The sequence below is a fragment of the Mustela nigripes genome, chromosome 14 (assembly GCF_022355385.1).
Source record: "Mustela nigripes isolate SB6536 chromosome 14, MUSNIG.SB6536, whole genome shotgun sequence".
In the NCBI taxonomy this organism is placed as follows: Eukaryota; Metazoa; Chordata; class Mammalia; order Carnivora; family Mustelidae; genus Mustela; species Mustela nigripes.
Genome location: NC_081570.1, coordinates 18,766,686 through 18,787,738, shown reverse-complemented (window position 1 = coordinate 18,787,738; position 21,053 = coordinate 18,766,686). Strand labels below are relative to the sequence as shown.

At 41.2% G+C, this 21,053-nt stretch overlaps 1 protein-coding gene across 1 annotated transcript; it reads left to right on the top strand.

Annotated features, from left to right (window-relative positions):
* The first annotated feature begins 1,442 nt into the window (after nt 1-1,442).
* Nucleotides 1,443-21,014, top strand: AUNIP (aurora kinase A and ninein interacting protein). The gene is made up of 3 exons (XM_059376709.1): nt 1,443-1,767; nt 17,255-17,393; nt 19,231-21,014. Exons 1-3 carry the CDS (start codon nt 1,690-1,692, stop codon nt 20,073-20,075), a joined length of 1,062 nt encoding a protein of 353 aa, XP_059232692.1. The 5' UTR covers nt 1,443-1,689; the 3' UTR covers nt 20,076-21,014.
* The last annotated feature ends 39 nt before the right edge of the window (nt 21,015-21,053 follow it).

Below are 21,053 nucleotides of genomic sequence, written 5' to 3'. Positions count from 1 at the left end.
TGAAAAAGATCCTGTTTACATATATCTGTATATAATTTATAAACATATAAAGAATGTCTATGGGGACTGGTTAGGGATGGAAGAATGAGCGGGATGCCAGCACTTCTGAATTTCTGAGGAACTTTCACAATCTGCAAAGTGCTTTCACAAATATTACCTCACTTGATCCTCTTTAAAACTCAAGGTCACCCTTAAGCTGTGAAGGCAGGACTAGGAGATAGTTCTGGAGCTGACAAGCCTGGGACTCCAAATTTTTAGCTTTCATTTTTTATATTTTTAGTTTCATTTTTTCAAAAAAGATTTTGACTGAGCGAGAGCACAAGCAGGGGGAGCTGCAAGGGGAGGGAAAGAAGCAAGGTCCTTGCTGAGCAGGGATTCCCAACACAGGGATGGATCCCAGGAACCACGGATCATGACCTGAGCTGAAGGCAGACACTTAACCGAATGGGCCACCCAGGCACCACACCCCTCTTTTTTTTTTTTTTTTTTAAGATTTTTATTTATTTATTTGACAGAGATCACAAGTAGGCAGAGAGACAGGCAGAGAGAGAGATGGGGAAGCAGGCTCCCTGGCGAGCAGAGAGCCCAATGCTGGGCTCCATTGCAGGACCCTGAGATCATGACCCAGGCGCCCCCCCCCCCCCCCCTTTTTTTTTTTAAAGATCACGACCCAAGCTGAAGGCAGAGGCCCCAACCCACTGAGCCACCCAGCTGCCCCTCACTGCACTTTTTTTAAAAATTTTTATTTATTTGAGAGAGAGAGAGAGAGAGAGAAAGGGAGACACAGACTCCCCCGCTGAGCAGGGAGTCGGAGCTGGGGCTCTATTCCAGGACCCTGGGATCATGGCCCAGCGGAAGGCAGACTCTTAACCCGCTGAGCCACCCAGGCGCCCCCACTCCTTTTAAATAAAGATTTATTTATTTATTTATTTATTTGACAGATCACAAGTAGGCAGAGAGAGAGAGGGAGAAGCAGGCTCTCTGCTGAGCAGAGAGCTTAATGCAGGGCTCCATCCCAAGACCCTGAGATCATGACCTGAGTTCCAAAGGCAGAGGCTTAACCCACTGAGCCACCCAGGCGCCCCCTTTTTAATGTTTTCTAGATCCTTTCCCATGTGGTTTCATAGTTATGCTTGGATTTTAATTTCAGAAGTAATTCATAAACTCGAGTGTGTGGTTACCACGTAAGGTAGTGCAGGGGACACCGGCTTTGGAACTGGCTGACCGCAGCCTTCAGCACCACCCTTCCTTTTGGGATGACCAGGAGGATGCAGCTGTTGAGACTGGAAAACCCTGAGCCCGGGATTGTTATGTTTACCGCAAGAAAGGGCAACTAATTTAGCGAAAAGAAATGCATATTCCTTGTGCAATGTCGCGAACACGTTCAAGCAGCCCAGTGGCAGGAAGGCAACTCGAATTAAAAGATCACAAAGCGCGCGAAGGTCTTGGTAAACCGAAAAGCGCTCCACCCACCAGACGACCCTGTGAAGCCCCGGGCGGAGAGAAAGGGGCGGTGCTAGGGCCGGGGCGGGGCTGATGCTGGGGCGGTGCCTGCGTCGGAGGCTGCGGCGTAGCTCCGCCCCCGGCGTTGGCGCGAGATCCGAACGTCAGTGGAGGCCGTTAGAGCCATTCTGAGAGGCAGCTGGAGCCAGAGCCGGGCGTCCTGCTGGCTGGGTGTCGGCAGCGGCCATGAGGCGGAGAGGCCATGAGGAGGAGGCCTGCGGTGTGTGGCTGGACGCGGCGGCGCTGAAGCGGCGGAGAGTGCAGGTGGGATGTGGGGGCGTGAGAGGGTGTTGGAGGAGGGGTGAGAGGCCGGGACCAGCCTGAGGGAGAAGGGAGGCGGTGGAAGTCTAGTCGGGGTCCGAGAAAGAAACAGTTTTGGGAATTCTGAGGCTAGAGGGATTGGAGCCTGCAGAAGGGTGAAAAACGGGGTTTGTGAAGAGTGGAGAGGAAATGGGGCGGAAGGCAGGCAGGCTGTGGGTGGGTGAGGAAGAGATTGGGAAAATGAGGCTTCGAGGTGTGGGGAGAGGGTGGAGAGAAAATGTGCTGTGAGGACTGTTGTTTCTGTTGTTTTTTTTTTTTTTTTTAAGATTTTATTTATTTATTTGACAGACAGAGATCACAAGTAGGCAGAGAGGCAGGCAGAGAGAGAGGAAGGGAAGCAGGCTCCCTGGCTCGATTCCAGGACCCTGGGATCATGACCTGGGCAGAAGGCAGAGGCTTAACCCACTGAGCCACCCAGGTGCCCCTGTTTCTGCTTTTTAATGGAACTATACTTGACATTCAATATCTAGTTAGTTTCAGGTGCACGTGATACTTATTCGATATTTTTATACACAAAGAATTCCACAGGAGAAGTCTGGTTGCCATGGTCACCATTACAAAGTTACTACAATATTATTGCCTATATAACCTACGCAGTGCTTCACCTCCCCATGACTTATATATTTTATAACTGGAAGTTTGTGCCTCTTAATCCTCTTCCTTCTGCTCCACAACCCCTCCCCCCTCTGGTAACTAACAGTTTGTTTCCTTATACCTGTGAGTCAGTTTCTGTTTTGTTTTGTTATTTAGATTCCACATACAGGAGAAGTTGTATATATTTGTCCTTCTCTGTATGACTTAGTTCACTTAGCATAATACCATAATACTAAGTCCTTCCATGCTGTCGAGAATGGCAAGATTTCATTCTTTGTGGCTGTGTAATACTTCATTGTATATATTTGACACATCTTTACCCATTTATCGATTGATGGACGCTTGGGTTGTGTCCATATCTTGGCTGTTGTAAATAATACTGCAATGATTATAGGGGTGCATATATTTCTTTCATTTGGTGTTTTCATTCTCTTCAGATGAATACCCGGAACTGGAATTACTGGATTGTAATTCTACTTTTAATTTTTTAAGGATCTACCATATTGTTTTCCATAAGTAGCTGCACCAATTTACATTCCCAGCAACAGTGCATTAAAGTTCCCTTTTCTCCACAACATCTCTACACTGTCTGCATCCTCTCCAACACTTGTTATTTTTTCGTCCTTTTTTCTTTTTTGTCTTTTTGATAATTGCTATTCTAACAGGTTTGAGGTAATATCTCATATTTTCATTTTCCTGATGGTTAATTAATGATGTTGAGCACCTTTTCTTGTGTCTGTTGGGCATCTGTGTGTAATCTTTGACAATAGGCTTTTCAAGTCTTCTGCACATATTTTTGTTTTATCTTTTTTAAAGATTTTAAAAATTTTTTAATAAACATATAATGTATTATTAGCCCCTGTGAATCGCCAGGTTTACACACTTCACAGGAATCACCTTAGCACATACCCCCCCACCAATGTCCATAACCTTCCACCCTCTCTCTACCCCCCCTTCCCCCGGCCCCCTCAGTTTGTTTTGTGACATTAAGAGTCTCTTATGGTTTGTCTCCCTCCCAATCCCATCTTGTTTCATTTATTCTTTTCCTACCTCAAACCCCCAACATTGCATCTCCACTTCCTCATATCAGGGAGATCATGTGATGGTTGTCTTTCTCCTATTGACTTATTTCGCTAAGCATAATACCCTCTAGTTCCATCCATGTCGTCGCAAATGGAAAGATTTCATTTCTTTTGATGGCTGTGTTGTATATATATACCACATCTTCTTTATCCATTCATCTGTTGATGGACATCTAGGTTCTTTCCATAGTTTGGCTATTACGGACATTGCTGCTATAAACGTTCAGGTGCACATGCCCCTTCAGATCACTACATTTGTATCTTTAGGGTAAATACCCAGTCGTGCAATTGTTGGGTCATAGGGTAGCTCTATTTTCAACTTTTTGAGGAACCTCCATGCTGTTTTCCAGAGTGGCTGCACCAGCTTGCATTCCCACCAACAGTGTAGGAGGGTTCCCCTTTCTCCGCATCCTTGCCAGCATCTGTCATTTCCTGACTTGTTAATTTTAGCCATTCTGACTGGTGTGAGGTGGTATCTCATTGTGGTTTTGATTTGTATTCCCCTGATGCCGAGTGATGTGGAGCACTTTTTCATGTTTCTGTTGGCCATCTGGATGTCTTCTTTGCAGAAATGTCTGTTCATGTCCTCTGCCCATTTCTTGATTGGGTTATTTGTTCTTTGGGTGTTGAGTTTGCTAAGCTCTTTATAGATTTTGGATACTAGCCCTTTATCTGATATCTTCTCCCATTCTGTCAGTTGTCTTTTGGTTTTGTTAACTGTTTCCTTTGCTGTGCAATTATGCCCATTGTTTAATTTTTTTTTTTAAAGAATTTATTTATTTATTCGACAGAGAAAGATCACAAGTAGGCAGAGAGGCAGGCAGAGAGAGAAAGAGGAAGCAGGCTCCCTGCCTAGCAGAGAGCCAGATGTGGGACTTGATCCCAGGACCCTGAGATCATGACCTGAGCTGAATGAAGGCAGAGGCTTAACCCACTGAGCCACCCAGGTACCCCTAATCTTTTTTTTTTTTTTTTTTTTAAGTGTTGTGTAACTCTATATTTTGGATGTTAACCCTTTATCAGATGTATGATTTGCAAATACCTTCTCCCATTCAGTAGGGTGCAGTTCTGTTTTGTTGATGGTTTCCTTTGCTCTGTAGAAGCTTTTTAGTTTAATGTAATCCTATTTGCTATTTTAGCTTTTGTTGCCCTTGTCTGAGGAGATTGGTTCAAAGAAATCCTACTGAGACTGATGTCAAAGAGCTTGCTGCCCATCTTTTTCTTCCAAGAGTTTTATGTCTTCAGGTCTTAACATTCAAGTCTTTAATCCATTTCGAATTTATTTTTATATATGGTGTAAGATAGTGGTCTAGTTTCATTCTTTTGCATGTAGCTTGTCCAGATTTCCTAGCACCATTTATTGAAGAGACTCTCTTTTCCCCATTGTATATTCTTTTCTCCTTTGTAGTAGATTAATTTTCCATATACATGTAGGTTTATTTATGGGCTCTCTGTTCTATTCTGTTGATCTGTGTGTGTCTTTGTGTCAGTGCCATACTGTTTTGATTACTATAACTTTGTAGAATAGTTTGAAATCAGCATGATATTTACAGCTCTGATCTTTATCAAGATTGCTTTGTCTGTTTGTGGTCCCATACAGATTTTAGGAGTACTTTTTTCTAGTTTTGTGGAAAATTGTATTTTGATGGATTGTATTGAATTTGTAGATTGCATTGGGAAGTACTAATATTTTAACAATATTAATTTGTCAGTCCATGAGCAGAATATATCTTCCCATTTATTTTTATCATTGTCAGTTTCTTTCTTCCATGTCCCGCAATCTTCAGAGTACAAGTCTTGCACCTGTTTGGATAAATTTATTCCTAGATATTTTATTATTTTTGATGCAGCTGTAAATGGGATTATTTTCTTAATTTCCATGATAGCTCATTATAGTGTGTAGAAATGCACCCGTAGTTGAATAGCTGTTTATGGTAATAGCTCCCTTCCTGGGGCAGGTCCTCTAAATTCTTTTAAATAGTTGGGGGAAGGTCAGCAATTATTCCTAAGCCTTCTGTTCCTTAAAAATAATCAGCCTAAAATAGTACATATGCCAAAGAGACACATTTTGGGGTGGCAAATTTTGCTCCCTTGCAGTGGCTACAGTCTCCTGAACAAATTAAGGGCTGTTAAAAAGCATCATACAACTAAAGTCATTTTTTGAGAAATAACAAATGAACCACCTGTTCCTTTAATTTTTTTTTTTTTTTCTTAAAAATGAGGTAGGTATGTTCATCTGGTACATAATTTAAAACGTATGGCAGTGTTAGGCAGTGAAATAACTCCCTAATACTTTTAACCATCCTTGGCCCATCTCAGAGGCCACAACTTTCTTGCACATTCTTCTACACATATTCTATATACGCACAAGCAAACAGTATCTATTCTTTCTTGTAAATAGTAGCATGTTCTACATTGTTCTGCAACTTGCTTTTTCTCACCTATAACATCTTATGTATCATTTCATATGCATCCACCAAGAGCTGCTTTATTCTTTTTCTTAAAAAAAAGATTTCATTTGTTTATTAGAGAGAACACAAGTGGAGGAGAGAGGCAGAGGGGGAGAAAGAAACACCAACAACTGCCTCCCCCACCCCCACCCCTGCTGAGCAGGTAGCTGCTTTCTTCTTTTTAAAGACTTGATACTATTCCATTATATGGAATAGTATCCATTATATGCAATAGTATTGCCTTGGTCTACTCAAGCGGACAATAACAAAATAGTATAGACTGGGTGGCTTAAACAACAGAATTCATTTTCTCACAGTTCTGGAAACTGGAAGTCCAAGATCAGAGTGCTGCCATGGTCAAGTTCCAGTAACGACTTTCTTCTTGGCTTGCAGACAGTGAGCTGCCTTCTCCCCGTGTGCTCAGATGGACTTTTGTTGGTACATGTGTGTGTGGTGAGAGATGTGTTAAAAATTTGGGGGGTGGGCACCTGAGTGGCGCAATGGGTTAAGCATCTGACTCGGTTTCAGCTCAGATCATGATTTCAGGGTCGTGAGATTGATCCCTATATCGGGCTCTTCACTTAAGAGTCTGCTTGAGATTCTCTTTCCCTCTTCCTCTCCCACTCATGCTCTTTCTCTCTCAAATGAATAAATAAATCTTAAAAACAATTTTTTAAACTTTGTTAGAAACTAGTTCTTTGACTTTTTAAGACTTCCACTCCAGAGCGGAGTACTAAAGATTCCCTTTCACAGGATGTAGAAACCTGCCTTTTCCTAGAGTAGCTATCAATAGGCATACATTTGTTTGAGTTTTAAATATTCTTTTTTTTTTCTTTAAAGATTTTATTTATTTATCAGAGAGAGAGAGGGGGAGAGAGCAAGCACAGGCAGAGAGAATGGCAGGCAGAGGCAGAGGGAGAAGCAGGCTCCCCGCTGAGCAAGGAGCCCGATGTGGGACTTGATCCCAGGACGCTGGGATCATGACCTGAGCCGAAGGAAGCTGCTTAACCAACTGAGCCACCCAGGCGTCCCCATTTGTTTGAGTTTTAATGTCAGTCATTAATAGACAGTTGCTCATGACCAGTGTTTTAGAAAATCTGCTCCTTCCCACCTGATCCCTCAACAAACTGCTATTTGGGGGCAACTAATGGGGTGGTTCATAATTTTGCCAGAAAATAAATGCCTATGTTTGGAGTGAGTTTGCTTCTTTCTTGGTCCCACAGAAGCATGATAGGCTTGGCCTCATTACTTAGGCCTTGGTATGGAGGATACTGTATTTGTCTTCATTTCATTTTTTTTATTGTGAAAGTAATATATGTTTGTTAAAAAAAATCAGTATAGAATTAAGTAAAAAACAAAACTTCACTGGTGGTAGCTGCTTTTAACAATTGGTATTCTTTAAGACAGTTTCTATGTGTATATATATGTTTTCCCCACAAAAGAGATTATTTCAAACATACTCACCTTTCACAAAATATATGGAGAACTTTCCATGTGAGACATGAGTTTTAGTATGAATTTTTCAAAAGGACTTTTTATTTTATTTTTTAAAAGATTTCATTTATTTATTTGACAGAGAGAGACCATGAGAGAGGGAATACAAGCAGGGGAAGCGGGAGAGGGAGAAGCAGGCTTCCGGCCGAGCAGGGAGCCCAATGTGAGACTCGATCTCAGGAGTCCACTGTGGGGCTCCATCCCAGGACCCCAGGATCATGATCTGAGCTGAAGGCAGATGCTTAACAACTAAGCCACCCAGACGCCCCATCAAAAGGCCATTTAAATTTACATGATTTTCAAATTTTGTATTTTAACTTTGTTACCTCTTTATTAAAACACGGAGAAATATTTCTGAAAGGTTTCTCCCACAATAAAGAGGTAAAAAGATTTAGTATGTATTTTGTATATTTGCTATCTTGTAGGTGTTTTCTCATTCTTCTTCATCTGTAATGCAGCATACTTTCTTGCCCTTGAAATATATGTAGCAGAGAAGGAGAAGTGAGCCTAAGAAGGGGACAGAAATGCGAAGATAACAGAAATCTTGGCTGAGTCATCAGTGGTTTCTGACTGCCTTGGTGGAACACGGAATGCCACTGTGACAGTCTGTAGCTTCACTAACATTCAGTCCATCAGCAAATTCTCTGGACTCTGCCTTCATATGTTCAGAATCTCATAATTTCCTACTATTTCTACCACTGCTACCTGATCCAGTATGATTGTGACCTTTTGCTCACTGTTAATTTTAAAACCATCTAGTGGTTTGCTGTCTTCTGGTAAAACCCAGAATCTCTGAGGCCTACAAGGCATGGTTTGGCCATGTATGTTTGCCTTCTCCTACATTTTAGACCTCATCTACTACTCTTTTCTCTGCCTGACTTTGTTGTAGTCATATGGGTCTTCTTGCTGGCCTTCAAGCCAAGTATACCTCTGCAGAGAGTTTTGTACACCTTGAAATGCATAGGGATTAAAATACCACATGTTCTTTCATTTGTTAGTTTGTCAGCTTATTGAGTCCCATTTCTTAACCATAAAAACGCCTTTCCCTTATCCCCTACTCCCTAACACCTTAGTCTTGCTTTGTTTATCTCCATAGCCCTTTACCATTAGATACACTATATACTGTGTATTTACTTTTCATTTATGATCTTCCCCTACTAGAATGAAATTTCCATTAGGCAGTCCTTCAAACAGTGGCACATGGTAGGTTCTCACTACAAATTTGCTGAATGAGCGAATCAATCCATCTGAGCTTTGCTTTCAGAAAACCTTTTAGATATGGTCATAGTTGCTCATTCTTTCTTTCTCTGATGAGAAGATAAGTAGGAGGACTTTGAGTTTTTTAGAGCAGAGATGGATGGGAGGACGCCTCCAGTAAAATGGCAGTTAAAGTGTGTACTTAACAGGAGTACCTGGGTTTCTCGGTTAGTTGAGCCTTTGAGTCTTCATTTCAGCTCAGGTCATGACCTCACGGTTGTGAGATGAAGCCCTGCCCTGGGCTCTGTGCTCAGCAGACGGTAGTCCGCCTTGAGATTCTCTCTTCCTCTCTGCCTCCCCACTCTCAAATAAATAAATCTTAAAAAGAAAAAGTGTGGACCTAACAACAAAAAAAAACCCTCTGTGATACTTACTGAAATGCTGAAAAAAGTAAAACAAAAATAGAGGAGGAAAGTATGTCATTGAAACTGAATAAGCTTAATAATAATACTGAAGTCTGTGGTAGCAACACTGTTGGGGTCGGTGCTGTAAGACTGATAAGGATCTGTGAATGTAACTTGACAAATATTTATCAGTATGACCTTTATGTAGTGGCTTATGGTTTGTAAAAGTTTTTTTACACGTATTGTTTCACCACTTCCTCAGTAGCTTTGTGAGGGAGGTGAGATTATCTCCATCTTGCAAATGAAGAAATTGGAGTTCAGATAGAGATTTGCTTCAGATCACATCAGAGTATGTGCAGCTCTATGGCTTGATTCCAGGTCTTCTGACTCTTGTTCCAATGTGGGTTTTTTTTTTTTTTTCCATAATGTATAAGGTGTCCTCAGATGATAAAAAGGTGAATAATGAATAAGGTAGTTCTAACCCTGGCAGCATGGAATATGGTAGGAATGCAAATAACCGTCAGACAGACAGTAAGTAAGACAGTAAGTTAGAGGCATAAGGAAATTCTAAGCATTTAGAGAAGGAAGAGATTACGTTTTATTACAGGTGGAGGGCTGGTGGTTTTAAAATATGTCCACAAATTCTTTGATACCTCTCTCTTTAACAGGTGGATGTTAAATCCCCTCTTCCCCCACCAAGTGTGGGACGTACTTAGTGACTCTGTTGACTAGAAGGTGATGGAAGTGTTCGAGTTCTGAGGTTAGGTCATAAACAGCATTGCAGCTTCAGCCTTATTCTGCCTTTAGGGGAAGTCAGCTCTCATGTTGTGTAGACATGCAGGCAGCTCTATGGAGACCTCCATGTGGTGAGGAACCTTATTGAATTTGCTGTTGTGTGAGTGAGCCTCCTTGAAAATGCATATTGCAACACTGCTTGATACCTTAAATGCCACCTAATGAGACTGTGAGCCAGAACCATGCAGATAGGCTGCTTTCCAATTCCTGATGCATAGAAGTTGTGAGATAATAAATGTTGTTTTAAGCTGCTAAATTTTGTGGCAATGTGTTAATGCAGCAACAGAAAGATAATACAGATTTGGTTTTTGCAGTGGAGTACCACTTAACGAAAACCTAAAATGGGGGAGTGGCTTTGGCATGGGGCAATGGGTGGCAGCTGGAAGGACTTTGGAGAGAGTGCTAGTGAAAGCTTGAAGAGCTTGTAAGAAACTATTTCTAGAACTGGGATGGCCTTTGAGGAGACTTGTGGGTAAGGGTTTAAAGGAAAGTGAGAACATATCTTACTGGAAACTAGAGGAAAGGGAATCCTTGTTATGTGGTCACAGAAAGTTGCCTACAACTCCTGTTGGTTGTAGTAAGGTGGAAGATAGAGAATGTACCTGAGGAACTGGGCAATGTGATGTAGCTAAGGGGGTTAACAGGCAGGGCAGAAGGGCTACCGGTTTCTTCTCACTGATATAGCAAAGTGCCAGAGGATCGAGAGAAGCTGAAGGAAGGCCAGTTAAACAAAAAAGAACCTAGACTTGCTGGTTTTGAAAATTCTCAGCTTCTTCAGGTGGTACACAGTGGATTTTTCTTTGCAGGAAGTTTTAAAATTCCTAATTTAATCTCTTGTTATAAGTCCATTCAGATACACTCATGGAAAGAATGTCATTATTAGTCACTAGGGAAATGCAAATCCAAACCACAAGCAGATACCACTTCACATCCACTAGGATGGCTATAATCAAGAAGATAATACCAAGTGTTGGCAAGGATGTGGAGAAATTGGAAACCTCTTGTATTACATGGTGCATGCATACAGTGGTATAGACAGTTTGCGGAACAGTTTGGCAGTTCCTCAAAATGTTCAGCATGCTTATCCTATGACCCAGCACTTCTGCTTTTTTTTCAGTATAGACCCAAGATATGAAAAGATAGTCCACACTAAAACTTGTACACCAGTGAACGAATGTTTGAATGTTTGTAGCAGCATTTCTCATAACAGCTAAAGAGTGGAAACAACCAAAATGCCCCCAAATGATGAATTTATGAACAGTGGAATGTTACTTGGCAATAAAAAGGGATTGAAGTATCTGACATGCTACAGTGTGGATGGACCTCCAAAAGGTGCTCAGTGAGAGAAGCTGGTCACAAAGACCAGATACTGTGTGATGTGTGAAAGGTCCAGAATAGACTGATCTTTTTTTTTTTTTTTTTTTTTTTTTTTTTTGAGAGAGTGCGGTGTGAGCATGAGTGGGGGAGGAGCAGAAGGAGACGGAAAAGCAGGCTCCTCACTGAGCAGGAAGCCTGATGTGGGACTCGATCTAGGGACTCCAGGATCATGACCTGAGCCAAAGGCAGATGCTTAACCAACTGAGCCACCCAGATGCCTCCATCAGCTGTTTTTGGTCAGACTTCTTAAACAGTCCTCCTTAGAGTATCCTTATTACGTAGTGTCCTTTTAGCATGGCTTGATAAGGCATGATAGCGGCTGATTGGAAAAGGTTTTCTATGAGAGTGGAGGTGGGGAGTTGGAGAAGTGGGAAGAGATGAGTATGGGACCTCAGAAGCATAAAAGAAGAAGTAACATAGCAAAAAGAATTAAACACATACACTTATGTTTTCTGAAGCTATGTCAATATGTAAGGATAATGAGATTTCGTTCATAAATTCAAGGCCAGTGACCCTAATCAGAAAAGTAAGTTGAATCAAATTATATGCTAGCGGGGCGCCTGGGTGGCTCAGTGGGTTAAGCCGCTGCCTTCGGCTCGGGTCATGATCCTGGGATCGAGCCCCACATTGGGCTCTCTGCTCAGCAGGGAGCCTGCTTCCCTCTCTCTCTCTGCCTGCCTCTCCATCTACTTGTGATTTCTCTCTGTCAAATAAATAAATAAAATCTTTAAAAAAAAATTATATGCTAGACTTGAAGGCCATATGAATAATAAAAAAGGGGAATTAAAATGGGTTGAAAGCAGAAATTTAAGACAAACTTGCAGGTAAATTATCAGAAGACATAAAGATAGAATGAGAGCTAAACTGAATTTAAATGCCATGAAATCATGAAAACATTTCCTAGTAGTAAGGAGGGTGAATTGTATGAACCCAGGTCTGCTTTGATAATAGAGTTGTGGTGTTTAGGAAAGGGCCAGACTCTTGGGGTGACTTGCAGCCATGAGAGGTGTTGTTCTCTGTAGGAATACACCACAGGTCATCCTTGTGATAGCAAGAAAGTAGGAGCACCGTGATTGTAGGAAGTCAGTTTTTCCTTCTACCATTCTGAAGGAAGAAAACTTGATAGGAACATGAATATGATATACTGAGGTACTAGAGATTCTTTGGTTTGGAGGGAATGTATTTCTTGAAGTTAGATTTTTTGAGGCATTCTTACAGGGTAAGAATTGTTAGTACCTAGGCTGTGGCTTACCAAGGTGTTTTGTCCTGTAGGAACCCTATGTTTTTTTAGACAGGCTTTCTTATACTATGTGATACACACACATAGGCTGCCTTTATTTTGAGGTAAGAATATTCAGCTGAAGGACTACCTGGGTCCCTTCAGTTCCAGATGACCTATTCTCACTCAGAGTCTACACATTCCACTGAGATAAACATAGTTCCTTAAAGCTAAACTCTTCTAAGGGAGCTATAACTGAGAAGCAGTATCACTCTTGACACTGCTTTGACCTAAGTAAGGAATTGTCTTACTCTTGGCTAAGATGGCCAACTTGGTGAAAAACTTTGTTCCTGATGTTCTATTAACTGAGGTCTTACTGTTTTCTGATATTATTTAGTTTGTATGTCTTTTTTTTTTTTTTAAAGATTTTATTTATTTTTTTGAGAGAGAGTGAGCTCGAGCTTTTGGGGGAGGACAGAGGGACAGGGAGAGGCAGATCCCCACCGACTAGAGAGCCCAGTGCAGAGCTTGATCCCAGGACTCTCAGATCATGATCTGAGCTTAAGGAAGACATTAACTGACTGAGCACCTAGGTGCCATGTATAAGTCTTTTTAGAGGACTTGGTATGTTTTTTAAATTTTATTTTAAGTCCAATGTAATTAACATACAGTGTTAAATTAGTTTCAGTGATTAACCATTTCATATATTACTCAGTGCTCATTAAGATAAGTATACTCTTAACCCCCTTCACCTCTTTCACTCATCACCCACCCGCCTCCCCTTTGGTAACCATCTGTTCTCTATAATTAAGAGTCTGAGTCTGTTTTCCCATTTGTCTCTTTTTTTCATTTGTTTGGTTTCTTAGATCCCACATATGAGTGAAATCTTATGGTATTTGTCTTTTTCTGACTTGTTTTGCTTATTAGCTTTATACTCTTTAGATCCATCCGTGTTGCAGATGGCAAGATTTCATTCTTTTTTATGGCTGAACAATATTCCAGAGTGTGTGTGTGTCTGTGTGTGTGTGTAGTACAGTACATTTTCTTTATCCATTCGTCTATCAATGGACACTTGGGCTGCTTCCATAATTTGGCTATTGTAAATAATGCTGTAATAAAGATAGGGGTGCATATATCCTTTTTGAATTAATGTTTTTGTATTTTTTTTTAAAGATTTATTTATTAGAGAGAGAGAGTGCACAAGCAGGAGGGGCAGAGGGAGAACGGAAAAAAATCTCAAGCAGACTCCACACCAAGTGTAGAGCCCAATGTGGGGCTCAATCTCATGACCCAGAGATTGCAGTCCCACCCAAAACCAGGTTTCAGAAGCTTAACCGACTGCGCCACCCAGGCACCTCTAGTGTTTTTGTACTCTTTGGGTAAATACCCAGTAGTGTGATTATTGGATCATATGATAGTTCTATTTTTAATTTTTTGAGGAAACTCAGTGGCTATACCAGTTTACATTCCCACTAACAATGCATGAGGGTTCCTTTTTCTCCACATCCTCGCCAACACCTATTGTTTCTTGTGTTTTTGATTTTAGTCATCTGACAGGTATGAAATGATATGACATTGTAGTTTTGATTTGCATCTCCCTGATGATGAGTGATGTTGAGCATCTTCATGGGTCTGCTGGGTATTTGTATGTCTTCTTTGGAGATACGTCTGTTTATGTCTTTTTTTTTTTTTTTTTTTTTAAAGTAGGCTCCGTACACAATATGGAGCCCATTGTGGGGCATAAACCCATGACCCTGAGATCAAGACCTGAGCCAAGATCAAGAGTTGGACATTTAACCAGCTGAGCTACTCAGGCACCCCTGTTCATGTCTCTGCCCATTTTTTATTTGGATTATTTGGGGGGGTTTGTTGTTGTATTGTGGAAGTTCTTTATATTTTTTGTCTATTAACCCTTTATCAGATAAATCATTTGCAAATATCTTCTCCTCTTCAGTAGGCTGTGTTTTAGTTTTGTTGATAGTTTCCTTTGCTATGAAGAATTTTTGTATTTTGATGTCTCTATAGTTTATTTTTGCTTTTGTTTCCCCTGTCTCAGGAGACATATCTAGAAAAATGTTAATGGCCCGTTTCAGAGAAATTACTGCCTGTGCTCTCCTAGGATTTTTACCATTTCAGGTCTCACATTTAGGTCCTTAAACCACTTTTTAAAAAAGATTTTATTTATTTGAGAGAGAAAAGAGGGCACACGAGAGAGCACACAAGGCCGGAGGAAGGTAGGGTGGAGAGAGTCAGAGTAGGGGGAGAAGCAGACTCCCCACAGAGCAGGGAGCCCAACTCGGGCCTTGATCCCAGAACCCTGGGATCATTACCTGAGCCAAAGGCAGATGCTTAACCTACTAAGCCACCTGGGTGCCTGGCCCTTAATCCATTTTGAGTTTATTTTTGTGTATGGTGTAATCAAGTGGTCTGGCTTCATTCTTTTGCATGTAGCTGTCCAGTTTTCCTGACACCATTTGCTGAAGAGACTTTTTCCCATTGCATATTCTTGCCTCCTTTGTTGAAGATTAATTGACCATATAATTGTGGGTTTATTTCTGAGTTTTCTATTTTGTTCCATTGATCTATGTATCTATTTATGCGAGTACCATATTGTTCTGATTGCTACAACTTTGTGGGATGGAATATTTGGTAGAATTAATCTGTGAAGCTGTTTTGTTCTGGACTTTTGATTGTTGGGAGTTTGTTTGTTTTTTTTAATTACTGATTCAATTTCATTGCTGGTAGTCGGTCTGTTCAAATTTTCTATTTTTTCCTGATTCAGTTTTGGGAGGTTATATGTTTCTAGGAATTTATTCATTTTTCTAGGTTGTCCAATTTGTTGGCATATAATTTTTTATAACATTATCTTACAATCCTTTGTATTTGTGTTGTAGGACTTAGTATTCTTGTAGTTATTTAAATATATATTGTAGTATTCTTGTAGTTATTTAAATATATTATTGGTCTGTCTTTTCCCGTAAGGTTTAAGCTTTACCAGAGCAGAAACAATCTGTTTTATTCCTCAGTATATTCCCAGTACTAGCATATAGGTGCTAAAACACTTGTTGGCATACTCTCTCTCATAGTTTCACATATCTAGGATGTTTCTGATATAAAATTTAGAGAGCCATGTGCTTCTTTGGGCTTCCTCATAGCATGGTAGCCAGGTTCTAAGAGGGAGGATCTCAAGACAGCAAGACAGAGTGCATGGCATTTTTATGACCTATTTTTGGAAAAAATGTAGTGTTATTTCTATCATACTTTATTGGTCAGTCACAAAATTCTTCCCAAGTTCAAGGTGAAGGAATATGAACTTTGCTTCTCCAAATTCCAGTCTGAATGTATTCAATTAATCCAGAATGCAGTGCCTGTATACTTTATATATTTTGGTCTGGCAAGTGATTCCAGGCATAAAGCTAGAGTCATCATAGGGCTCACCTCATTTGTTTTCCTTCTCTCGGAGCTCACAGTCCAATGCAATTCCTTTTGTCCACCATCTATTATCAGTTGTTTCATGTATTTTATTCAGTTTTCTAGTTTTGTATGTTGGAGGGGAAAGTTCCACACCAGTATTGCAAGTTAGAGTATGAGTTTTACACCAAGGATTTCATTCTTCTTTTATCCACTTAAGGTACATTTTAGTTTCCAAATGTAAAAATGAAGTCAACTTTGGGCTAGAAATAATAATTTAATTTCATCTCAGACCTATCTCCAGCTTACAACATGAAAATCAGCAAATCTTGTTTCTTTGGTTTTCATGCAAACTGAATTGAATATAAATTACGCTCTTCTCAGGGTTACTTCTCAGGCATTCCATAACAAGCAAGTGGAAACAAAACCAAATCATACTAAATAAAGATGAGGTTTTATTTATAGTTAGTTGACAAAACTTACTTCCCTAACCCTTTCTGGTACAAATTGATACTATAACGTACAAAGGGGCTGAGAGTGTATAAGACTGGCTGTTTCCCTGCTTGTCCTCCTAGTAATAACCAATTAGTATTGAACCTGAGGAACTGTGTAAGCCTTTTATGTGAATTAACTCACCAAATCTTTGTAACAGCCCTATGGGATAGGTACTTCACTGTGCTCATTTCACACATGAGAATGAGACCTAGATCAAGCACTTGCATAGGGTTACACAGTACTAAGTAGCTGTGGCAGAATTGGAATTGACTTGAACCCTAGCTGTGTGAGCCATGCTCTCAACTGTATGTAAGTATTTGAAAACCACTAAAAATGTGTCAACTGCTGCTGAGGTAGAATCATTAGTTATCTTTAAGTGTAAGAGAGAGTATCATTCTTGGAATCACGTCAATAAATCTTGTTTAGTCAGTGTGACTGAGTTCTGTGGGGAAGCAGAAAGATTGGGCTATAGTTGGAATATGTGATTTCCTAAAAAAACCAAACATCATCAGTGTGACAGGAAATAGTAGATGATGATGTACAGCAAAAACTAACCAGAAAGTAGCAGAGTAGTGGAGTCCAAAGGGCCCAGTGTGGTTCCATGAAGGTCACGGGTATTTATTTATTTATTTTATTTTATTTATTTTTTTTTTTTTAAAGATTTTATTTATTTATGTGAGAGAGAGCATGAGCAAGGAGAAAGTCAGAGGGAGAAGCAGACTCCCCGTGGAGCTGGGCTCCCGATGCGGGACTCGATCCCGGAACTCCGGGATCATGACCTGAGCCGAAGGCAGTCATCCAACCAACTGAGCCACCCAGGCGTCCCGGTCACGGGTATTTATTGAATCTCTCCTGTCTGGCAGCTGTTTTGGTATTAATAGGTTCTATTTTTTTTTTCCTCCCCCTTCTCAGACACATTTAATGAAGCCAAACACCAAAATGTTAACAACCTTTCCTGGAGAGAAAAAGGCTAAGATTTCTCTTACTCAAAGAATTCCACCTACGGGCATTCGGCAGACCAGCATTGCTTCCTTCCTCACCCTGCAGCCAGGTATGATGACCCGCCTGGGAATACCCGGGGAGCAAAAAGGAGTGTGTGCGTTTTTCCATGCTGGAAAATTTAGGAGAGGTGGCAACACCAGTGCATTGTGTTAAACTTGGCTGACTCATTAGAAGAGGATATCAAACAACAAAGCATCCCTTCTGCTAAGCATTATAAATGTGCTTTTACTAACATTTTCTCATTCTGTGTGCTCAGTCTAATATTAAATATTTGTATTCCCTGACAGAGCAGCGAGGAGAAAGGTATGCTTGGGGAGTTGGGGTGTGCAGGGGAGCTGATCTGCCCTAGTTAGGTAAATGTCTTGGATTGGCCATAATGAGCAGTGTACTTATGATTACTTGACAACAGATATTTCTGTATAATGCTTCTCAACATTCAGAGTTCAAAGATGCTTTTTTTTCTTAGAATGGTTGGCATAAAGTTGTCTCATTATCCTTTGGCAGTTTTTTGCTTACATGTCCCTTTCCAGGTGACGGGCTGCTTCAGAGCAGGGTGTCTGCCAATTGGAGGGTTTTGAGAGGAGAGCTCTAACTCCTGATGTGATTCCCAGAATTGCTTTACACAAATCTTCAAAATTCACTGTCCCTGCCCCAAAGAGAAACTTAAAATAAGCACCGTTGGCTTTAAGTAACAAGGGCAGATTTCTTTCAAGGACACCTCTGAATTTTTTTTTTAATTAATTAATTATTTTTAAGTAGGTTCCATGCCCAGCATGGAGCCCAACATGAGGCTTGAACTTACGACCCCAAGATTAAGACTTGAGCTGAGATCAAGAGCTGGATGCTTAATAGTCTGAGCCTCCCAGTCATCCCCCGGTATTTCAGAATTCTGGTATATTTATAATCTCTTGAATTTTTAGGCAAAGTTGAGAAATCTTTCACAAAACAGTTTCTGCAGTATAATTCTTGTTGGAGAAGGAAAAAGGAAATCATTCAGCTTTGTAATTAGATCTTGGTATAATTTAGGGGAAAGGTAGTCCATGTTATTCATCCTTAAGGCAGAACAGTATCCATTCCATGCCTGATGAAATGGACAAGCTGGATACTAGCAGTCGTTTATTATTGTTCGTCTAACTGGTTGACTTAGCATCTAATTGTCTTTATTCCCCTTCCCAAGCTATATTTGCAGTGTAGAAGCCCTAATGTTATTTGTACTGTCACCAGAAAGTTTCTTAGAGTTGGATGGTTAATGTGATCTAAGTGCATATTTCTCAAAGGATAATATCCAGGAATATGTATTTGGCCAAGATCACTATTTAACAGAAACCATATTAAATAAAAAACAAAGGCAAAACTCATGTGCCCTGTTAAACCCCATATCCTAAAACACAGCGGGAAAAGTAGGCTGTAGTCTGAGTATACCTACCACGTTTGACTTGAGTAGGTCATTAGAAGCATCATCTATTTGAGTAGTGGAATATAAGGTCTGAGGTTTAGAAGGATCATTCTGGCGAAAGCAGAGATTAAAAGCAGGAAGATCATGGGGTGCCTGGGTGGCTCAGTCGGTTAAATGTCTGACTCCAGCTCAGGCCATGATCTCTGGATCCTGGGCTGATGCCCCGTGTTGGGCTCCCTGCTGAGTGGGGAGTCTGCTTCTCCCTTTCTGCCCCCTTCCCATTCTTTCTCTCTCTCAAATAAATAAAACCTTTTAAAAAGAAAGAAAGAAAGAAAACAGGAAGATCAGCTGTAAATGTGTGTGATGAGTCTAACTAAGACCCCTGTGCTAGATGATGATAGTAGCCGATACAGATTTCAGAAAAAGCCAGCTAAATCCTGCTCAGGGCAGAGATTTCCTGCAGAATAATTATTCACATCTGTTTTGCTAGGAAAGACAAATGGTGGTGACCAGAGGAGTGTTTCGTCTCATATAGAAAGTCAGATCAACAAAGAGTCTGAGAAAGATGCAGCCCATCTAGATCATGTGTTCCAGGGCTTGGAGGACGAGTGCATGTCATCCCCATTAGCCACTTCAACCCCTGCAGATACCCAGGAAGCTGGACTTTCTCTTCATTCCCTCCAGGCTTCTGACCACCACAGAATGGGAACTCCATTTTTGACTATGCTGTCTTTGCCCCAGCCTGACACCTTGGTCTGTGCTGGAAAGAGCAAAGCCTCGTTCTCTTGTTCCTTCACTCAGAACTTGGAAAGTTCTTACTTGCTGGACCAAAAGGAAGGAGATAAAGACTCTTTCTGGAAAAGGGAATGGCTTCATGGATCTAAGGAAAAAAACTATCAGGATGTGGAGAGACACATTCAACCACCCTGGGGCAAGGGCCTTCACTCCTTGAACAAGATTAAATTGGGAAAGGTGTCTGCCCAAGAAACCAGGCAGGACCCCATCCTCCTTCAAACATTACATTCCCGGAACGGAGAAAACACAGACTTAGTGAAACAAAGCCCTAGTCCTGTCCCTGCGTTTTCCTGGGACAGTGAAAAGAATGACTCCTGGAGTCAGCTTTTCACTGAGGATTCTCAGGGCCAGCGGGTCATTGCCCACAACTCTAGAGCTCCTTTCCGAGATGTAACGAACAATCAGAATCGGGACTTAGGGCAGTTGCACAATAGCTCTTGGGCTCAGTGCCAGGAGAGGCCAACTTATTTAAATCTGCAGCGTGATTTGCTCTTTACCCAGGACTCTGAAGGTAATCAAGTTATCAGGCACCAAGTCTAAATACCTCTATGATGGTTTGGTTCTAGAAGTACCTTGAAATGACAGAGCTATAGGAAAATATTGGGTGGGAGGGCAGCGGAGGGAGGCAAGGGATGAAGTTATTGAGCGTTTCTTTGTGTAAATAAACCAGGTGGTGCCACTTGTTGAGACTGTATGTTTGGCGTGGTGCGTCTCCCCGGGAAGAGGTGGCTGGTAACCTTGGCCAAGTCTGTGATGAGCACTGAGAGGAGGTAGGGCAGGTACTTATCCTTCTACAAAAGAGCCCTTACTCAGCCTGCATAGCCCCCTCTTTGCCCTTTCAGATCCCTGACTAGGACATTGCTTCTTACGAATGTGTTCTAATCTCTGGCTGTTATCTTACCCATGCAGCCTTGGGACCATTATTCCTGACACCGTTTTGAGTTATAAGGCATATTTCCTGGGTCCAGGGGTATGGGGGCAGGGAGGATAGAGAGATAAATAGTAGAATGATGGTAGGGTGTTTTTGTTTTAAAGTAGGCTCCACGCCCAGTGTGTAGCCTAAGACAGGGCTTGAATTCATGACCTTAAAGACTTGAGCTGAGATCCAGTCAGATGCTTAACTGACTGAGCCACCCAAACACCCCAATGGTAGTTTTTCTTTTTGTTTTTTGTTTTTGTTTTTTGTGGGGACTTTATAGCATTTTAAAGTTTTATATTCTATGTTTAAACATCTCTCTAAAAAAAGCCTGTGCTGGGGCACCTGGGTGGCTCAGTCAGTTAAGCGTCTGCCTTCATGATCTCTGGGTCCTGGGATAAAGCCCCACATCGGACTCCCTGCTTAGTGGACATTCTCCCTCTCCCTCTGCCCCTACTTACCCCCCCCCCCCACCTTTTGCTTTCTTTCTCTCTCAAATAAATAAATAAAATCTTTTAAAAAATAAAAAATTTTGAAGCCTGTGCTATTAAAAAAAGCCTGAGGCTACATAGCAATGATATCACTCTGCTACACAAGGTATA

Excerpts from the sequence above, each read along its gene's own strand:
- AUNIP (XM_059376709.1), top strand. The coding sequence starts at position 1,690 with ATGAGGCGGAGAGGCCATGAGGAGGAGGCCTGCGGTGTGTGGCTGGAC. Across the intron at positions 1,768-17,254 it reads TGAAGCGGCGGAGAGTGCAG|ACACATTTAATGAAGCCAAA; the intron begins GTGGGATGTGGG and ends CCCCCTTCTCAG. Across the intron at positions 17,394-19,230 it reads CTTCCTCACCCTGCAGCCAG|GAAAGACAAATGGTGGTGAC; the intron begins GTATGATGACCC and ends CTGTTTTGCTAG.